At 37.0% G+C, this 21,519-nt stretch overlaps 1 protein-coding gene across 7 annotated transcripts in view; it reads left to right on the forward strand.

The window, feature by feature from the left end:
* CABIN1 (calcineurin binding protein 1) overlaps positions 1–21,519 on the forward strand; it is a 129,949-nt gene that overhangs the window by 19,445 nt on the left and 88,985 nt on the right. For 5 of the 7 annotated variants that reach the window (XR_008469086.1, XM_054219137.1, XM_054219133.1 and 2 more), the window contains 8 exons: positions 2,867–3,028; positions 4,657–4,863; positions 5,269–5,414; positions 7,246–7,507; positions 9,183–9,443; positions 10,279–10,430; positions 10,531–10,709; positions 21,168–21,350. Coding sequence is in view for 6 of the 7 variants with exons in the window: in XM_054219137.1 (XP_054075112.1) it covers positions 2,867–3,028; positions 4,657–4,863; positions 5,269–5,414; positions 7,246–7,507; positions 9,183–9,443; positions 10,279–10,430; positions 10,531–10,709; positions 21,168–21,350 (1,552 nt within the window). In the remaining variant the exon portion in view is untranslated. The remainder of the gene's footprint in view (positions 1–2,866; positions 3,029–4,656; positions 4,864–5,268; positions 5,415–7,245; positions 7,508–9,182; positions 9,444–10,278; positions 10,431–10,530; positions 10,710–21,167; positions 21,351–21,519) is intronic. The other 2 variants (XM_054219136.1, XM_054219139.1) reach the window with 1 other exon arrangement.

Genomic DNA, 21,519 nt, shown 5'->3' on the forward strand with positions numbered 1-21,519 from the left:
AATTTCCCTTCTCAGCACTCCCTGGAGCTTATTAGCCACAGCTCAGTGCCAGGCCCCATCTACCTCTGCATTTGAGCAGCAGTGTGTCTAGGACAGTAATTCAGACAGCTAGGAAGGATGGCGCGGAGAGCCCGAGGGGTTCTGCAGGAATCAGCTTACCCTGGTATGGCTGGAGCTAATGAACAGTGTTTGAACTGAGGCTGATTCAGCGTAGGACTATTAGATTATCTCTGCATCCTACTCTCCTCAGTCTCCCTGGTATTAGGAGCGTAATGCTGATACACCTGAGTTGCCTCTGCATGGGTCTGCCTTGGGTCCAGAGGGCTTATTAGCTCAGGCTCTGTGCTTCATGAAAATAGATAGCCTATTTCCAGGCTCGAGCTTGCCCGCAGATGCAGTGCTCCTAAGTGATGAATCTAAATTGTGTCTGTATAGTGTGCCGGTATCCACAGCCTGGGGAGTCTGATAGTATGCCCTGTGAACCTGGATAAACTACAGATAATTGAGAGTTGTGAATGTATTTACAGCTAGATCTTTGCAAATGTCATCAGATACTTTGAACAAAATCTACAATTTTCAGGGTCAGAATTGCCCAATTCTTAAACTAAAATATAGTATGGTATTATTGAGCACAAGAATCTAGTTTTCAGAGACAAGAGGGTGTTGGAAGGGTAAGGAAAGACAAAATGGGATGAATTATTTGAAGAGAAAGGCAGCTTCAAGAATGTTGAACAAAAGTGTGTTTTTATAGACTAGTATTAAATGATCACCTTCTGTAGTTGAACTGTCTGCTCAAGTACATTGTATCCCCTGTGTCTGAAGACGGTGTCCAAGAGGAGATGTTAATACTTAGTTAAGTCCTTTAGCAATAGTCAAAGTCTGAGTTCTTAAGAACTGGGTTACTGCCAAGAATTTAAAAGCTGAATAAGAACACAGAAGATTGTTTTGAACACTGTTCAAGGGAGAATTCTGTTACTGGTGTTAGATGTGATTTTTGTTTGCAGCTGTAGGAATATCATGCCTTTCTTACAGTATCCTGTGATGTTTACATCTTCCTTTCAACTTTTTATCTACACTTTTTGCAAATTTCAAATGTTCACAAATTCTTACAGGAAAAGTAGTAGAAATAAGGTGTCTGCTGTGACTCAAAGATGATTGCTGTGACTCAAAATTTCATTGAAATGCCTTCTAAGAATTGTCTTTACTTTTATTTTTCAGCATTTGGTCGCTTAATAAATGGTACCTTGTTCTTAGCACACTGATCTTTTAAGCAGAAGAGAATTAACATCTTATAGTTAATTCCATCACTTACAAACGAGCTTCTTACATGTAGAATGACAGAATTTTGCCTCGTGATGATGTGCAGTGTTTGTAGTGTCAGGAAAGTCAATCGTGATGAGAAGCTTCTTGTAGCGTGCATCATATGCATAAATAATTGAGTTTACAATCCTAGGTGTTGAAAAATGATAAATGATAATAGACAGGCAGCTGAAGTACTGTAAAAGGAATATGATGAGCTTTTATACGAATTGCAAATAGGTGAATGTTTTGCATGTTAAATGTATGACTGCAAAATGTCAGTTGAGGAACCTCCTAAGTTAACCACTGTCTTGAAGAATGAATGTGGCTGGCTTGGAGAAGTCAGATTTTACTAAAATGAATAAACAAAAGTTGATGCCTTCCATCAGAGGAAAAATGTTAAAGGAAATTACTTAACAGTTAATAGAACTCTCCTGGTAGTACACAGCTTCCTAAAACTTGAGAGGCAAATGACAGTGGAGAACTTGATATTTTTCTGTACCCTTCAGTCTCACAAATGATAATTACAGTAGAAGCATTTCTCTTCTACCACCTCAAATGAGTTTTAGACGTAGCAGGTGCGCTTTGATACTGGGGATACACACAAAACGTATTAGTGTTGGGTGTGTAAGATACTATTAATTTCTGCTTAACACATTTCATTTTTTTTAATTTAAATTTCATAATGGAACATGTTAGAATTGATTCTTAAAATTCAATGATTGTGTGTGGGTTTTGTTTTGGTTTTGAAGTAAAGATCCAAAATCACACTATGCAGATTATTGTTGGGGAACATATTTTTATTGACTCTGAAATGTCTTCCTGGGTATGTTCTTTTTTCGTTTGCTTTTTAAGGAAGCTTAGTGAAAATTTTCAAAGAGTTACCTTTTGTCTTTTGGCATGTCAGTTGCATTCAGAGTAATAGCATCTTCCAAAATATGCTACTGATGGGTTCTTTCTGCTGTAATCTTGAAGTTAAAGATAGAAACTTGCTACAGTGTTTAGTCATTTGGGATCAATCCAGCCACTTTCCTTGGTGTGTAGCCATCTGTATAATACTATTCATACTGTGCAATTCTATATCCCTTTTAGCCAGATTTTCATTAGCTGTCCCTTCGTTTTCCACAAAGTCCTCTCCATCCCCTTTTTTCCATGCAGAGGAAATTGATGTTTGTGAATTCGGGGAGAAATTCTTCTTTGCCTTTTCCTTATTGTCAGCGTGGACAAACTGTAGTGTTTATATTCACAGAAGCAACTCAGTGTGTAGTGGAAAATTTTGAATGATCTTAAGTCTGAAACATTAAGCTGATACCTAATCTCACTGATTAAAGACAAGAGTTCATGAATTAACATAGAAAAAAAATAAAAGCATGTACTGCAGTTACAGTGCCATTGAAATTACTTGTGTGAGACTGGTTTACAGAAATATGGATAATATTTGGTTGTAATTGTGGAAAAATGCATGTAGTTCCTTAATGTTCTCATCATCTGCCTTCAGACAACTGGGTAGCTTAATGCAGTCTTCAGCTCGCAGATGACTTTATCATTGATATTTGTGGTGTTCTAGGTTCAGGTACTACAGAAAGAACTTGCAGCATCTACTTCTGAAGATACTCATCCATACAAAGAAGAGCTGGAAACAGCCTTGGAACAGTGCTTTTATTGTTTATATGGTTTCCCGAGCAAAAAAAGCAAAGCAAGATACCTAGAAGAACATTCAGTACAGCAGGTAAGATATGTATTATTTAATGTCAGTGGAATATCCTGAAGTGCTGAAAGGTATACCCTTGTTTGGTTTTAATGCGTCTTAATATATTTTGGAGAAAGATTACTTTTATTTCCTTGTAAAATTTACGCATTTTACATATTCTAGAAAACAAACTCATTTAAAAAAATATGGAAGCCTTTATGAATATAGAGGGTCAGATACTTGAAATGAAATGCTAGTATAGTCTTATTCACAGTAGTCTGCCATTTTGAAACTATTGACAAATCAATTTTATTGAGCCGTGACTTTCCTATTTTCAACAGAGAAGAAGTTCGAGTTTGAGGAAAATTAGAAAGGAAAAAAGTCAGCTTGAGAGAAGAGAACTTAAACAGCCAGCCTTGCAGTTTATGAAAGTGAAAAATGTCACTGTTAAAAATTATGGAATTAAATTATACTATAACTTATTTTGAAATCTACAATGGTAAATATCCGGTAGCTGTTCGTGAGAAATGTGTGAGATTCAGTTGAGTTTGGGAGAGAACAACTTCTGAGTGCCTTGGGAAGAGGGTTGTAGTATTAAGGAAGGGACAACAAAACCAGGTCAGCAATCCGCTGTCTTGAAACATCACTGATTTTGTTCAAAAATCTCAGATGATTTTTGTGTTTACTAAATGCAAGTGATTGTAGAATTTTAAGTGAAAAAGAGTTTCGTACAAGCAAGACAATTGTCTGGCTCCTTTGAACAGACCTTTTTAAATACACAAATACTGTTATGTTATTACTCAATATTTGTAAATTCTCTCACTTAAACTTACCTGTTAGAAAATCAAGATAATAAGAAAATGGGAATAACTAAGAAAAAGGGAGGTATAAGGAGATTACCCTGTGTCACTCTAAAAAAATAAATCTGTTAAATTTGGGCATTTCTGGATCAGAAAGTTCTTCTTGAAATCATTGGCAAATTGATTTTTAGAAACGCAACTTCCCCATTTTTAGTACAGAAGCAAAATTTACTGTAAAGAATAAGATGAATAATAAAAGGAGGAAAAACTTTGTCTAACAGAAGAGAACTGTAAATTTTAACATGTTTTTTTTTTTTTACCATTTTCAAGCAAGAAAAGTGAAGGGAAAATGAGAAATAAATTCTTAAAGTACCTTTCTGTAGAGAGTTTGAAGATTTTTGACTCTCAGAACTTTGTCTTATTCCCATTTCATTTATTCTTCTTACTTGAGTTTGAAACTGAAGGTGTAGAGCTTTTCTCCTCCATATTTTACCCATGATCTCAGTGTCACTCAGGATGCTTGCAATTGATTCTTGCTTATAAACAACTTTTCTGAGCAACTCTTCTAAGCAAGTAGAATGACTTTATTTTTCAGTCACGTACACTAAGTTACAGCCCAATATCTTAGTCTCTTAAATCAGTGAGTAGTGTGCTATATTTGTAGCATAATATTGTGCCGCAAAAAAGCAGCATAAATTAATGGCTCCTTTACCTGTTCCGTTCTTGAGAGGTTTATTTCCTGTTAGTGTAGTATTTATCTATATTCTTACAAACTAGAAAAGCCATAGAAACTCGTCATTAGTAGACTTCTGAATTTTGCGAATTTGAAATAATTTTTTTTCTCCTCTCATCTACTTCCCTCTTCAGGTTGATCTAACATGGGAAGATGCTTTGTTTATGTTTGAATATTTTAAGCCTAAAACTCTTCCAGAATTTGATAGTTACAAAACCAGTACTGTGTCTGCTGATTTGGCCAACCTTTTGAAGAAGACTGCTACAATTGTTCCTCGAACAGACAAGCCTATGCTGAGCCTAGATACTGTGTCTGCCTATATTGAAGGAACATGCAGCAAGGTATAATTAGTTGCTTTAAAAAAAAGAAAAATTGAAAGGAGTCAGAAGTTATTGTTACTGTTTTTATGTTGACTTTGAGATGGTTAGGGGAATGATTTATTCCATGATGTTGGATTTCCTCAGGTAATTTAAATGAAATAAGAATGACACTACGAAAGCTTTTAGGCTTGGAATGGCAAAATGTAATGTTGATTAATATGGAGTCAGTATGAGATGTTCATTAGTGTTTGTAAGTGCTCTGTGTATCTGTGGAATGCTTTCACTGTCTTCATATTCAATACCTTCATATTCTGTGATGAAAAGGCTACTTTCACTACAAGGAAGAAGCAAGTGTGCAGCTCATTTAATATGAACATTTTATTTAATCTGAACTTTTACATATTATTTTTTTTTTTTAATTTTCAGGCACCATCTCTCCCAGATGGTGCAGACTATTCTCCACCAGTGGTGACTGAGTTGTACTATCTTCTGGCAGACTATCACTTCAAGAACAAGGAACAGTCTAAGGCCATTAAATTTTACATGCACGACATTTGTATTTGTCCAAACAGGTTGGTGTTATTGAATCCTGTTGCATAGCATTCATTCTTCTCACTTCTTTCAGTTCGGAAAAGCAGACAACAAAAGATACTTCTTTTGGTTTCAGAAGTTAAAAAAACCAAAACCAACAAACTTAAACCTGCCTGCAATCCATTATCATAGGTCAATTGTATAACTCAGGGCATCTCTAAAACAACCCAACAAACAAAACAAACCCCCAAACTTAGTGTTAAATATTTAGTTGTTTTGAAATTAAAACCAGAAAATGAAAGGGGGGGCAGGGAAGCTAAATTAAAATCAAGAATAACTGGGAAGGGCAAGGACTAAGTCAATGTTTCTCTTTTGCACCTTTTGTTTTTTTGTTTTGACGTGCTCATGCACGACAAGGAATGAAAAATGTCACTGTTTAATAGCATAGCTATAGCACAAACAGCATTCTTCAGTGGATTAGCTGTTTAGGCTGACCTCTTTCTAAAAGTATTGATCTTGCTGCTAGAGAACTACTCAGAGAATACAAGCTCAAATAAAGTATTTAAGTGATATTTAAACCAAAACACCTTGTTTCTTGATACAACTTACTGAAATACTAGCAAGATTGAGCGCTCTCATCTTAAAAATAAGGCATGTTTTGAATAACAGTCTTCTAAAATGAAATTAAATAATCTTTAAATTTACTGTAGGGTTTGCATATTAGATATTGGCTATCATTTTAATTCTCCTTGAAGATGATATATCAGCCTCAGTAACAAACCCCCTGGTTTGACAGATTTGAGACAAGAGAACTGTTTCTAAATCCAGTCACGTACCAGAGACAAAAGGGAAGGTGAAGGCACAGAGCAATTTTACATGTGAAATCTACAGAGGAAATAGCTGCAGCGTAATGTTATTGAATCTTCCAGTCTGGGAGCTGCGATTAGCAGATTGCTAAAACTTTTGTTTGAAGCTTGAGGAAGAAATTACCATCCCCTACCCCCCACCCCCATTTTTCTGTAGTTTTGATACTTTAGAACCTAAACTCATAGATAAATGAGTGGAATGTATTTTTACTCTAATGTGTGACATTTTGGTGATCGGAAGGTGCTTTATGTGGTAGCACAGTATAACCCAGCCATATGAGATGTTACTTCTTCAAATGTCTGTATTACAGTTCCCCTTCCATTCCCCTCAGGAATCTGAATATTGAGGTCACTTGACCCAGAAATGGGTTTTCAATTGAAATCAGCAAGAAATTACAAGCAAAAATGTGAGAATATTATGATTATTCCTTTGGTGTTAGAATCATAGCAAAATTGAAAAATTCCAGAGCTGTTGACCCCAGATGTTAATGTGAGACTATAAAATATGGAAACTGCTCTTCAGACTGTATTGTCAATGATCTAATAAACACAGGACCAGATCCTGAACGGTCCCCTTAGTAAGCAATCTTTATTGTTCATCAGAATTTTCCTACATGAATGCATTTTGGTTTTTGTGACTTTGATGTTGGATGATGGTGATGATAAAGACCATTCACAGTTTAGTCCAGCAATACAAAATGTCATAATGGCTGTCTGCTGGCCTACAGAAATAAAGGCTGGCAGTGTTTGGACAGGACAGCATGGTTACTGAGAAATCAGTGGGAGTGCTGCCCTTAGAAGTATATACGTCCTGGTTTCGCATGGCAAATAAACCTTGTTGTTTCATGTGTGACAATTACTGGGGACAGTGCTTTATTAGGAAACCGTTTTTAATAAAATCAGTATGTTTAGGCTATACAACAAAATGAAGATTGTCTGTGCCTGTGCCATTCGGTGTAATGTTTAGGGGCGAAATTGTTCATGTGTTGTGTTCTCACTTGCATAGGTTTGACTCGTGGGCTGGCATGGCTCTGGCTCGGGCAAGTCGTATTCAGGATAAGTTGAACTCTAATGAATTGAAAAGTGATGGCCCAATTTGGAAGCACTCTACTCCTGTCTTGAATTGCTTCAAGCGAGCCCTAGAGATTGACAGCTCTAACCTCTCCTTGTGGATAGAATATGGCACTATTTCCTATGCCCTGCATTCTTTTGCGTCCCGACAGCTTAAGCAATGGAAATCAGAACTCCCCCCTGAAGTTGTGCAGCAGGTGGGATCTAACTAAGAGCAGTATGAAATTTTTAAATATTTTAAATTATCTTTTCTAATGTAATAACTTTTTAAATTAAATAGTTACATGCTGTATACCACATATTAGACTGTATGGTTACTTGGTAATATTGGAAATTCTAATTCATATAAGCTGATGGTGTCAAGCAGTATTTAAAGGTTTTTTTTCTTTCTTGTGTAAAATTAGTTTGAGCCTGATCTTTGAATTATCTTTCAAAGGTGACACAAAATTGTTGTAACCTTATGGAAAGAGAAATTATATTTACCTTACCTTTCTGTAAATGTCGTACAACGTTTCGAGGAAAAGGTGAAATGTATACATATTTAAATAGCGAAAAGATCAGGCATTACTCTGATATCTATGTCTATTTGTCATCTCTTGTATCCTAAAGACATCCTCCCACTTTTCTACATTTTTGGGCTATTTACTCAAACAATAGATAAAAATGAGGAGGCTGATAGAATTTTCATAGAAAAACTTATTACGAATTCATTAGCTTTTTATGCATGATGACTATGAAACAGTTGAAGTTACTATGTAGTTTATTGCTAAGCCAAAATAAGCAATTCCAAATACTCTCTGACAGTGGTAAGAGTTGCTAGGGGAAATACTTTGTCTTTTTGGACCAGTAAACTCTGTCGTGCGGCCTCTTGGCTATGAGGGAATGGCTGAAGAATTCAAGGGGTAATGCTGGAGTTATTTTGTATTATAAGATAAAAGGTACAATTCAGGGAAGCTACCTGAAGTTATGGATTAAATCAGTTTATTTAGGACTACTTGAATCTTCCTTTTTTCAAGTGAATATATTAAAAAGGCATAATTTCCTAAAAAAAGCTCTATTCTAATAAAAGATCAATTAGAACAATATAATCTCCCTTCCAGGAGATATCTCTACAGGAATGTGTTTCTCATACATAAAATCCTTATTATTCTCTTCTCCTTACAAAATATTTGGGAAAGGAAAGGCTATGTTATAATTCTTGAAGTGCAGCAAGTGCTTAGGAAACCGTTATAGCCCAACAATTTAAATTTACAAACTTCTTCAAAGAGAGAAAATTACATTAATGCATCTTTTGACCTAGTTTTTTATGTGACTTTATTGGCAGCTAACCTTAATTTAAGCTGTTGATGTTAATTTCTTTGGGAGGAAAAGAATAAAATATTCTTGCCATTTTCAGCTCAAAATTAGATGTATTGCAAGCCAGATAAAATACGTTTCTTCACAAATGATGGTGGTCCATAGTGGCTCTATCAGACTTTAGTTGCAGAGCAAAACAAATATTTTTTTTTTCTTTTAAGAGTTAATATAATTACAGCACTGAAAAAGCAGAAAAAATACTTTTTGTAGACGTATATTGGTTTGTTATTTTACAGATTGGTATTTATATGCATGTTCTTACACTTCTGTCTTACTGTTTTGTTCTGGTTATTTGCGTCAACAGTTACTGGAATGAACAAAAACCTATCCATAAACACATTTTGTGGGTCGTCAGGATGTATTTGATTGCTTGGATATGTTCGGTGTCTTTTAGGTTGAAAATGTTTTAAATGATGTACCTTGTTTATGCACTTTTATATGCCGGAGTGTATTTTTAGAATTTTTTATCCCAGCCACAGTGAATTCATGTATTCTCAACACTTCGTTTGATCACAGATGGAAGAGCGTCGAGACAGTATGTTGGAGACAGCCAAGTTGTGTTTTACGTCAGCATCTCGCTGTGAGGGAGATGGCGATGAAGAGGAGTGGCTTATTCACTACATGCTGGGAAAGATTGCAGAGAAGCAGAAACAGCCTCCTGTTGTCTATCTGCTTCATTACAAACAGGCAGGTCATTACTTGCATGAGGAGGCTGCCCGATATCCAAAGAAGATTCACTACCATAATCCACCAGAACTTGCCATGGAAGCGTTGGAGGTAAAGAAAGTTAAATACGTAAGCTTGAAAACCTTGTTCTCTACAGATAATGGAGTATCAGTTATTAGTTCATATTACTTGCCCAGAGGAAGCTGTGGCTGCCCCATCCCTGGAGGTGTTCAAGGCCGGGTTGGATGGGACTTTGAGCAACCTGGTCTAGTGGGAGGTGTCCCTGCCCAGGGCAGGGGGGTTAGAACTAGATCTTTAAGGTCCCTTGCAATCCAAACCATTCTGTGATTCTGTTACTATTAGGTGTATGTACATGGTGCTCTGCATCTGGGAACATTTACAAGACTAACTTGGAGAATGAAATGGAGCCTGTTATTCAGGTTGATGTTGCTCTAAGGACAGTTTACGTTTAGAGTCTCAGTATTGGACAGAGAGGCAGAAATTCCACTTCTGTATTTTGCTGCACACAGTTCATTAGTCAGTTTTTCTCAAAATCAAACGTGGATAGGTTTCACAAGCATCTCATACCTATGGAAGCATAAGTTCGTGCATGAGTTGGAATAGCAATCATAACATCTTTGCTGTCACAGTGTTGTCTGGTAAAAGTAGTGGATCTAGAACATACCCAGTGGTGACTTGCTTCCAAGCAGACCAGGTCTGTTTCATTGTTGTATTCCATAGGTTGCAGTTATAAAATTTTTACAGTGTTCAGATCTTGTCATTTACAAGCAACTTTCAAAGGCAGGAAGAGTCTTATTCAGGTAAGTTTAGGTAACAGATGACTGTCTTTACTAAATCCTGCAGTTTCTACAGAAAAGAGACTATTTGTAATAGGTTGCAGAGCTATGAATTCTCTGCTGACTGAGTGGACTTTGGTGTTTTCTAGGTATACTTTCGACTTCATGCTTCTATTTTAAAACTTGTGGGGAAACCAGACTCTGGAGTAGATGCAGAGATACTAGTTAGTTTCATGAAAGAAGCTTCTGAGGGACCATTTGCCAGGGGTGAGGAGAAGAACACCCCAAAAGTTGCAGAAAAGTGAGTGTATTGGAAACGTCATAAGAACATGTAGTCTCCTTTTGTTCTTTGTATATGTCCCTACTATGTTAACACTTGTTTTTTGCCTTGCCCTTCCCAGGGAAAAAGCTTGCATCATTGATGAAGACTCTCACTCTTCAGCCGGAACAGTGCCAGGCCCTGGGACTTCCCTCCCCTCATCCTCCGGTCCAGGTCTGACATCCCCACCTTACACAGCCACTCCAGTTGACCACGATTACGTCAAATGTAAAAAACCCCGTCAGCAGGCAACGCCGGACGGTACAGTCCCTGTTCTCAATACTGGCAGCACAGGGAGGTGCTCTAATCATGGGGGGTTTGACCAGGAATGATCAAACTGCTCATTTCAAGGGGGGTGATGGGTCTGTGGTAACACGGGCAATATTGAAGCTCATTACCTCTATAAATTCAGTGCTTTAAATAGAATCAATGTACAGTCAGAGCTTTAAATACAAAATTCAAAGTTGTCACTTGCCACCTATCATTTAGTCAAAATGGGAATGTCGATAGGAGGAGTTTGTTAGGTGATTTTTTTTTTCTTTCTTTTTCCTCTGGAGCTAAATGTCTGAGCTTATTAGGAAAGATGTGGGTTCAGTCTTTAGAAGACTGGACACTGTTTCAATGCCTGTGTTAAATGACCAGGTGAAAATTTGAATTGTGGCTGAAACAAGACAAATTGTTAAAAAGGCAAGGCAAAACAGTATTATCCTTTTTTGAAGGAGGCAAGTGGCAACTACTTTGAATATATTGTGTATCAGCACGAAGTGATTTGCATGACAGTCCAGTAGACTTCATCTTTTAATTTTTCTCTATCACTTACAATGACTGGTTAGCAGCTCATCTCTATAGAATATAAAGTGATATCATAAATAATTGGCTTATAAATGCAGAAGGTAGGGTGGTATTACAGTGTTATTGAAGACTTTGCAATATACATATATAGTAGAAATTAAGTTACTATTTAAGTAACCTGACATTATTATTTGGCTAGGAATTTGATTCTTCTCTTCTGGCCATTTGTTTATTCATCTGGATCTATGAGCAGGAGGAGTAAAATATCTGCAATGTATAGCTTAGTGGTGGTAGAATGTGGCAGGCCCCACAGGAATGCTCTGCTTGATATGAATTTATTTCTGGAGGGTGGGCTGCTTCCTATTGTCATTTTCTGAAGAACAGTAATTTGTAAATAACTTTAACATAGTTTTGAAACAAATGTTTATATGCCTGAAACTCTGCAAGGTGAATTTATTCCTTTTCCCCAACAAATAATTCTTGGTGAAACTGACAGAAGATCCTTTGTTTCTTTCACTAAATTAAATAGAGAAATGTTCATTTTATTCAAACTTACATTTCAATCGGGAGTAATTCATTGGACTGCTTTGGTATCATATGTAGTGTGTTAGTGTGAATGGGTTATGTAGTGATCGGGCTCTTATATTAGCCTTCTCATGTCTTTTGACACAGAAAACACAGAAGGGAGCAAATATTTAAATATTTCCTAAATAATATTCCCCACGAGAAGCAGTTCTGCCTCAGACTACCTCTGCTTAGGTCCTGAAGGCTGTTGAAATGTTCCCAGGAGGTACATAAGTTAGACAAATATTCCATTATGTTTTGTTAGTACCTTCACTCAAAGTAAGATATTATGGACTGTGGCATGCTAATTGCCCGATGGGAGCAAAGCTGGCTGCGTAGCAAACCCTGAAGGTGCAAGCTAAGGAACGTCTACCTCTGCCGGGGCTGAAGTAGCAGTTCTTGGGAGTGCTACCTCAGCCTAGCTAGGACTAAGCTTTGCTGCTGCCAAAGCAATTCAACATGTCAGCCGCTGAAAGAAGCGGAGTTATGGTGATCTTTAGGAAGTCTGTAACTGTGACAAGTAGAATTGTGAAGTACTGCATCATTCGTAATGTTTTGGAAGTTGCTGGCACAACTAAACTCTGGATACAACATCTTGAAGAGCCCCTGGAAACTGAAATATTTGCCTTGGGGCCGTTACAGATGGAAGGAGAGCTAACAGGCTGAGCAATGCTCAGAAGTCTTCCACTTTTATATTATTACATATATCGTGCTCCTCTGCATGCATTTGCGTTTTACTTGCGTTAAAATATATACTTTTGAAGTAAAATGCTCTTGACATCTTACACATAATCACATCACTGAAGAAAACCAGTGCCTGCATTTCCATTGTACTGTTCCTAAAAATACCAAGAAAATATCTATCACTTGACTACTCTTTATTTTTTTTTTACCATTCTGACAGCAAACGAAACTGTCTATATCATTGTTCACAAAATGAATCATTTGGCTTACATTCAACCCAGATATTTATTCTTTCTGAGGCCTGACAATACTTTAATTACTCTCATATCCATATTGTTCATCATATGTGACATAAACAAAACAAGAGCATTACTTACTAAGGTCTCTTCATATGTTACCACAAGCAAACACGTTAGTTGGGATCCCTGTCACTGCAGACCTGTGAGACCTCTTTTGACCTTTTCTGTGTGCTGTCCTTCAAGAAAGCATGACCTGTGAGCAAAGAGAGAAGGAATTGGGATGGTTTGGCGAGGGAGGAGAAGACTAAGGGGAGACATAACAGCAGTGTAACCTAAAGTGTTGAAGGCTGTACAAAGAGGCAAAAACCAGAATGTCTGTGTCCATGGGAGATAGGACAGACAATATTAGACTTAAATTGCATTTTCAATCTGGACATTAGAAAATAGTCTTAGCATAATATTAGGAAATACTATTTAGCAAAAAAAAAAAAGTGAAACACTGTAATACGTTCCTGGGGATAGTATAACACTGCAACACTTCAGCACTGGAAGTCTTTAAACAGTGGTGATACAACCATCTGCCAGGAATGATGGAGATGTAATTTATCCTGATGGAAAAAGGAATGGACTAGATGAATTCCTGCAGTTCCTTCTAAGCCCTATTTTTTCTATTAATTTTACGTTATTTATGGGGTTTTTGGTTTGTGGGGTTTTTTGTTTGTTTGGTTTGTTTTTTTTAACAAGATATCTAACAATGTGCCTTCTAGTGCAGGAAATTATCTCATTACAAGCAGGAGAGAATTACTGTACAGCCAGACATCTTTTCTTGAAAATATTGGGACTCTATCTTCAAGCATTCATGTGTAGCTAGGTAAACCTGTAAGGGCAGACTTATTTCAGATACGTTATATTTAAATGTGTCATTGTACTTCTGTAGCTCTCCAGCATGTTTTACTGGTGGAACTGTTAAAGTTGAGAGCATTGAAAAGCTTTATATCCAGGGAATGCTGGTCTTGGTTTTAAGTCATATATTTAATGGAAATGGGAGAAAGGAACCAGTAAATACAGCTTGTAAAGTAACTAAACTTCTTTTTCCTCATGGCAACTGTTAGCATGTATCTCCTTCCAGGAGACAGAAGTATTGCTGAGTGGCAGCTGTTATTTGCTGGCTGACTAGCTGCTGTCATGTGTGTAAAATAGGCAGCTTCCTTTCTCTTTTCTTGTCCTTCCGTTCAGCAACATCTTTTCCTTCCTTCTGTTAATCCTATCTTTCCTGTCATCACCCCTGCCTGTTGCTGTTCTATAACCCTTCAAAATGAAAACTTGCATTTGACAGTAGAAGCCTGAGGTTTAGGCTCTTTTTATTTTCCAAGAGCAAAGTAGGAAACGAACAGGAACTCAGCAGGGACCAAGACTATCGTTACCTGGGATGTCGCCATACTTACACAGCTAAATGGCCAGTGTTATATACCAAACCAGACATGCTTATTGTCCTCCTTTATACAGGCTGGATGTAGGTAGTCAGTAAAGACCAATTGTTTAAATTCACCTAATTGTTGTGCTAAGCATTAAAGTTAGTTCAGAAAGCAGTTATAGTATTAAAATAAAAAAAAAAAATCTGATTGAGAAATCTGTTTCCCAAAAAGTGGACTGAGAGATTGTTGTGAGGTGTTTTTTGCTGTAATACGTCTTTGTTGTGTTGATATTCAGTTCCATATTACTGTGGTGGTATGCAGATGATGTATTTAGAATCCATTGCTGTTGCAGTGTTAAAATGTCATATTGTTTTAAGTCTTCATCCATGCCATGTAGTATGTTGTGTGTAGTTAGACATAATCGTCCTTTTTTGTGTTTGTCTTTGCCTGATTGCTTTTGCAACCAATATTGCCCGTGCTGCCTCTAACCTTTTTACAAATCTCTGTTCCCCAGGCATTCTCTTCCTGCTTTTACCTGTCACGGCTTGCTTTTAATAATTGGCAAAACCTGCATGATAAACTCACTGGGAAAGGCTCCTTGCTTCATGCTGTGGGAGAAGTCTCACGTCATAGTTCGTTGGTCTGTAATTCTGCAAATGTTATGAAGATGCACAGTTTTTTGTAAACGGGGGTTCTCAACATCCTGATGAGACAAAGGTGATCCCTGAGAAACTTTCAGCACCAGGTTGTCATTCATGCCAAACTAAATAAGCTTCTAAGATGGAATGGGTATTTCTGTGCATAAAAAGAACGTCCACATTACATTTTGGAACATTAGAATCTTACCCTTCAAAATTCTCTCTATCGGTTTAAAATAAAATCTTCTGGTCTGCAGTACATATCCTTTTCTGGCACATGGTACCAGATATTCATGGGGACCGTATACTGGACTACATGACTAATAAATCAGATCCAGTTTATTGTAGTATGCTCCACTTTTACCTTTCCCTAATTTAACCTCTCTCTGATTAGGAAAAGCATCACACTGACATTTAATGTGAGATTATGTAAAAAGGATTTGACTAAATAAATGGAACAGTGATGAGATACTCTGTTGCTCTGCACTTCAAGACAGAAGAACAATGATATAGGACTGCAAGTAACCAAAACATTTTCAGTGTTCAGTGCAGCCACACAAAACATAGACTCTCATCTTTGACTCATGTTATAAGAGAACTCCCTTTAAACCTTCTGAGGACTTGCTGTCCTCAAGAAATCAATCTGCTCCCATGCAAATCTCTGCAATTCTTTTGTTTTTGATAATGTGGAAGTGCCTTTTGATACAGATCTGAATGTTGTCTTCTGTTATGGGTGGAATATGTTTCAAGAATGAGAATGGTGTGATACATCAAGTTTCTCACTACAGACCGATAAAGAAAAATGCACATATGTACAAGTAAAGAGAAGAGGGGAGATATGGTGCCAGGCAGGCAGGACAAAGAAAGAATCTGTGCATCCACAGCCCACCTCTATTGCATGAGACAAGATTTTTTGGTTTTAATGATATATAGTTAATTATTCATAAGCTCTGAACTGTGCAGCGGGATTTTTCTTTACTGTAAATTGAGTTAGCATATGGATATAGCTCTTCAGAAAAGCTTTCTGTGCCACTCATTTCTGATTTTTGACTTGTAGCTTATTGTTTATCACATTTCAGATACCTTCTTGTAATAAGTGGGCGTACATTTTCCTTCAGTTATTTAAGACAGAAAAAGTTATTATTCAGAAAAAGTGAGTTATACCCTGTTGGCTCTCTGAGCCTGTTACCTACACCCACATGCAGATGTTTCAGAGGCCTTCTCCCACCTCCTTTTAATTTCCAAAAAGTTTCAAAGGATGCGAGGGCAGACAACACAATTACTGAGCTGCATTGTGATTAATTGTCAAAGGCGGAATACCTCATTCATACAGGCACCATGAAGCTGTACTTCAGCTCCCCTGAGATAAATAACGTAAGCTTGTACCATGGGAGATGTTACCTGGTGAGCATACTTAGCGGCAAGAGCTCTGTCGTTAGGGTTGTATGTCTGCTAGGTCAGGTCACTGACACTTTAACACATCACTGTCTCTTTCTTCCCTCCTTCAGCCCTATGAGTGGACACAGTTTAGGTAACAAGGCTTACAGTGTGTGGTCCACAGGGCTTACGGCCCATCTGAAGGGGAGAGGCGTAAAAGAGAGCATCTCTTTTTCATTTTAGTGGCCTGGCCAGCCCAGCCCAAACCATGACAGGGAGAATGCTGGCACAGGACAATGGCTAGTGAAGTATTGAGCCTTTTTTTTCCCGGTTGTATTTTAAAATTAAATAGTCATTCAGATTCCCCAAAGTTTAACACAACTTTTTACTGTTAATTGGTAGGCATGCAGGTATTGTGCCTGATTGCTAATGGAGCAGTGATAATGACACACTAATGGCTTTTTCTGGTGTGGAGGAATAGCATGGAATAGGGATTTTTGAAATCAACACAGTAAAACTATTTCACTTACAATATGATTAATCTTAAAATGCTCTTAAGCATAGAATTAGGTCAAATGGACTACAGATATTTTTCTACTATCAAAGCCAAATGTGTTTCAGTAATGATAATTACTTAATTATCCAAGTGACTGACAGGATCTCACTGTGATACAGTAACGGTCTTGGCAGTACAGATGAACATACAAGTTCTTTCTTCCCAGTCACACTTTTCCAATAATAAATGCTTTTTAACTAATATCTCGAAAAGTTAACAAGATTCTTCCTTTTGACCTTTTTACATCTTCTGTCCAGAGCCGCTCTTTTTCACCTATTGACAGAGTAGGTGATACAGTCTGACACAGCAGGCCCTGAAATGTCACAAGTTGCGTACATTATGAGGAATGAGTTTAAAAAAAAAAAATAATAATTTGCTTTCAAGTGCTATTTCCTTAATCTTTACAAATAAAGAGAAAATACTTGACTTTACATCAAATACAGATTTCAGCTCATCAGGTTGTTTGAAATCTTCCTAAAACTTAGAAGTGATACAGCCAAGTAACGAAACAAAATGTAATAATACCAAAGAGACAATCTAGTATCAGGACATATTTTTAATAGGAATTTTGTTGCAGTTGCTTATGCACAGGTTAGTAGACCTTTTTCCCTACTCCCTTCATTTCCACTACAGGTAATAATTTTGGGACATTAATACCCAGTTGTATTTTTATCTTAGCTTTTGAAATAATAGGAAATTTTACAGGAAGGGACCTCAAAAGAATATTTAGTCCTTGATTTATCATTTGCTTGTAACTGAGGGATCGCTTTAGCTTTTTGGAAAAGTTTGCCTTGTTGCTATTGCCAGATGGAGGAACTAAGAAAATACCTTAGGTAAACAAAATATTAAGCGCAATAATTCTTTAACTCTTAAATTACTCTGACTTGCGTTAAATTGTCTTTGCAGCAGAAGTTATTAAAAAGCACTGGTGCTCTCCTTGGATTTGCATCTTTCAAAAAGACAGCTATCAATAGCAGTTGGGAATTTGGAATTAATTCTTATGTCTCACAGACTGCATGATTGGTCTTTGGCATGAGGTTGAGTAACACTAATGACTGTCTCAACTACAGTCAAAAAGGAAAAGCTTTATAACACAATGAACGTAAAACTATATGCTGTGTGTCTGTCTAGTGTGTGTATATATATATAAAAGATACATTTGTGAGTTAGGTTAGAAGAGCATAATACTTTCATGGATGAAAAATATGTCTTTTTTTGTCTCTTTTTTTTTTTTTTTTTTTTTTTAAAAAGCAGAGTTAGGATGCGACTTAGTGTAGTTGTCATGAGTTCTGCATTACATACTGCAGCACTTAGGTATGGAGAGAGTTTGGTTTTTTTTTTTTTTACATTAAGGTACATCTTGTGTAACCTAACAAATGATAGGTATTTGTCTACCTGTCCTTGAAAACCTCCAGTGATTCCATAGGTTCTCTATGCAACTTTTTAACTGTATGTAACAGTTAAACTAGAAATTAGGAAAAAAAAAAAAAGAAAAAAGGCTATTTTCTTGCTGTAACTAAAACACATTGCTTCTTGCTCTGTACTTAGTGAATATGAAGAGCAATTATTGCATTTTTATTTTGGTTAATTGTATGTATTTGGAAATTCTCCCTCATCTTTTTGAAGATAAATAAGTCCAATTCTCCCAATGTTTTTCTTATATACCATCTCATTAGTGTCTCATCATTTTTTCTCCTCTCCTCTGATTTCATTCTAGTTATTCAGTGTATTTTTTAAAATGCGGGTCCCAAATACAGACACCATAATTAAGCTTAATTTTCATTAGTGTTCAGTAGAACATGAAGACCCGTATGTATTTTTTTTCTGTGGAGTTACTGATTATACATTCAAGTGTGCTAGTTTGCTGAATTGCTTTTACAATAGCATGATGTTTTGGCCATTTCTGGTTTGAGAATCGTTAATTCTTTACCGGCACATGTGTATGTATGTGCTGGGATACACACACATTTTCTACTACTGATTTTGTTATCTTTTAGGTGCTTATAGGCAGATTTATTTATGCTCAAATAATTCTGTGGAAGATGAAGGCTGGCTGGCTAACAGCTTTGACCTTTTATCCTTTGTAAAGATAGGTATTACACTGTGTTTTCTATTCCCTGGAACTTTACCCATCCTCTGTGACTTCTGAGAAATTAATACGACTAAGTGGTGGCTGCTGCTAATTTCTGAAATACTCCAGTGTTTTTCATCAGGCCCACTTAGTTTGAAAGCATCTACTGCATTCAAGAAGTATCTAAAATAATAGGAAGTTGTCTCGATAGTAGTCTTCCTCTGTTTTTCAGTGATTAAGGAGCCCAATGTTAAATATCATTAAGATTATTTTTTTAATATAGTTAATATCTTGAAAGAAACGGAGAATGAACGTACATACCTAAACCTACACTCATTTTAGTAAAAGCTTCGGTCAAAATAGCTAGCTAATTGTAAGGAGGTATTTACACTTGTTCCCCATCAGGAAAAGCTTCCCTGTCGTGCATACATTTGAAATGTAACATGCTAAATCATTGTCCGTCTTTGCATACTGAGAAGTTAGTGTCATTTCCTAGTGATCTGGTATCACTCATACTGGCCTAGCAGTCCTTGATTTACATTCTAATGCTTCATCTGTCATAACCCACACATCAGAGCTGACCTCCAGGCTTATGACAACGTTTGGATGTTTGCTTTTTTTTTTTCTTCCCTAGATGAGTAATTCAGCCTCTGCCACAGATGCAGAAACTTCCTTTAAAAAAAATATCAAGGGAGCTACTGTAAATGTTTTTCCTGATGCCAACTGGGAGTTCAATAGTATCCATTTGTACCACAGAAGGTTATTAAAGCTTTATAAATGAGTTATTTAGAGCTTGACTGACCTCTCTTCAGAATCCAACTCTTCCCATTCTTTATAATTATATTCTTTCTGTATAAAACTTGTCATCATTAACCAGCTATATAACTTCCAATTAGGAAGCAAATACTGTTCCCCCATTCTTTTTGCAAGATACACTTTTATTAAGATCTGTTCGCTGAAAGGGAAGGTTTTCTTTGTGTGGTAGTGAAAAGCCTACGGAGTGCATCAAATTTAGTTTAAATTTGTTGGAATCCTAATAAGCAGAACCTGATCTGCAAGCTAAAGGTCTGCAGAGGGATTTATCTTGATAAAAGAAATTCATAGGAGGCCCTTAGCTCTCTCCTGAACAAGTGCATTTCAGATGGAATAGAAGAAATGTAATTAAATTATCAGCTCATCTCAAAGCAAGGGCTTTTGCTTTTTTAATTTTCTTCCTTGATCTTATCAAGAAAATTAATGAATAAGAATGCAGTGGAACTACCTAGACAATGGATGTAACATGCCTCTTGGTTAAGCTATCCCTGTATCTTTAGCAGAAACTGGAGATTAATCTTTTGGGCTACAGATTTAGAGAGAATTGACTGTATTGGAATTTTTTCTTGAACACTGAATTATGTTGGCACAGTATTACAGAAAAATGCCACTTTCCCATCTCAGTGGGAATATGCATGCATCTTTCTGTTGCAGATACTAAGCTGCATTTTTAGTCGTGCAGGGTTCCCTCTGATAACCCTTCGTGTGGAAGAACTTGGGTTATATCGGGCAGGTTTCAGACATGGGGGGAAGGTTTTAACTTGCCTGTTTATTCTGAGGTGTGAATTTTATCCCCCATGATAAAGTCGCGATCCCGTACAACTTTTCCTGTGCTGTAACAGCTATGAGCAGATTAACAACTTAGTTGCGACTGTAATGTACTCGGCAGCCAATGTTCACCACTCCTTGATGGATTGTTTATTTGCCATATCAAATCACCTTTCAGAACATTTGGTGAACAGCATCTAACACCTGCAGGATAGATGGCATCAATGATCACTCCTGTAAGTCTTTGCCCTCTAACGGTACTGATTTTTGTGTTCTTCACAAGTAATTTTTACCCGTATGGTTGTTCCTGGTTTTCTCTTGTCAATTGAGCTTTGTTTGTGTCTGACTCAAAACTATACTGTGTGCTTTTCAAGGTAAATGGCCCAATAAACCTGGGAAATTTTACAGGGCCATAGTAGCTGCAATACTGCGTTCTCAGCTTAACTGCTTTTGAAAGTTGTGCATCATTGCTTCTGAATCAAATTCCAGGATTATATTCTAGGAAGAAATGTCGGGGGGCAGGGAGCTCTCTTATTACATTAGTGTTAAATAATACCTAGTGAAAGAAGACTGGGGTTTTAATTTCTTAGCACAAACAGGTGAGATGAAAATGATAAGTGAAGTAGACAACTTAGAAGAAAATAAATACTTCTAGACAACAGAATTGGTGGTTGTTAAGGATCCTGTATTGCACTTGTAAGAGGTTTGCAGAGTGGCTGCAGTTTTATGTTGCTGTTGCCAAGATGCAAGTAACAGCTTGCTGAGTATGAAATGGTGCATTCCTTCTTTATCTCTTTTGCAGAGAGGAGTCAGGATAGCACTGCAGCGGTGCTGTCTGACTCCAGTTCCACACAGGATATGTTTAATGAGCCTGCCAGTTCTCAAGACAGCCTGAGGAAGACTTACACAGAGAAGAGGATTTCTGCTACCTGTGCTGATACACTGATGCCCAGCAAGGAGACCCTGGGATCTACAGAGGAAAAGAGTATGCCCGATTTATAGATACTGTCAGCTGGTATATTCTCATTAAAATGTTTCTTCTGGCATGCAGAAGCCCTGAAATATGGTGCACTGTGACTGAGAATTTTAACTAGGTGTTACGGCTGCATGTATGTGTAGCTTAAAATTAGAACTTTACTTACGTGGCCATCATC

The sequence above is a fragment of the Rissa tridactyla genome, chromosome 13 (genome assembly GCF_028500815.1).
Source record: "Rissa tridactyla isolate bRisTri1 chromosome 13, bRisTri1.patW.cur.20221130, whole genome shotgun sequence".
In the NCBI taxonomy this organism is placed as follows: Eukaryota; Metazoa; Chordata; class Aves; order Charadriiformes; family Laridae; genus Rissa; species Rissa tridactyla.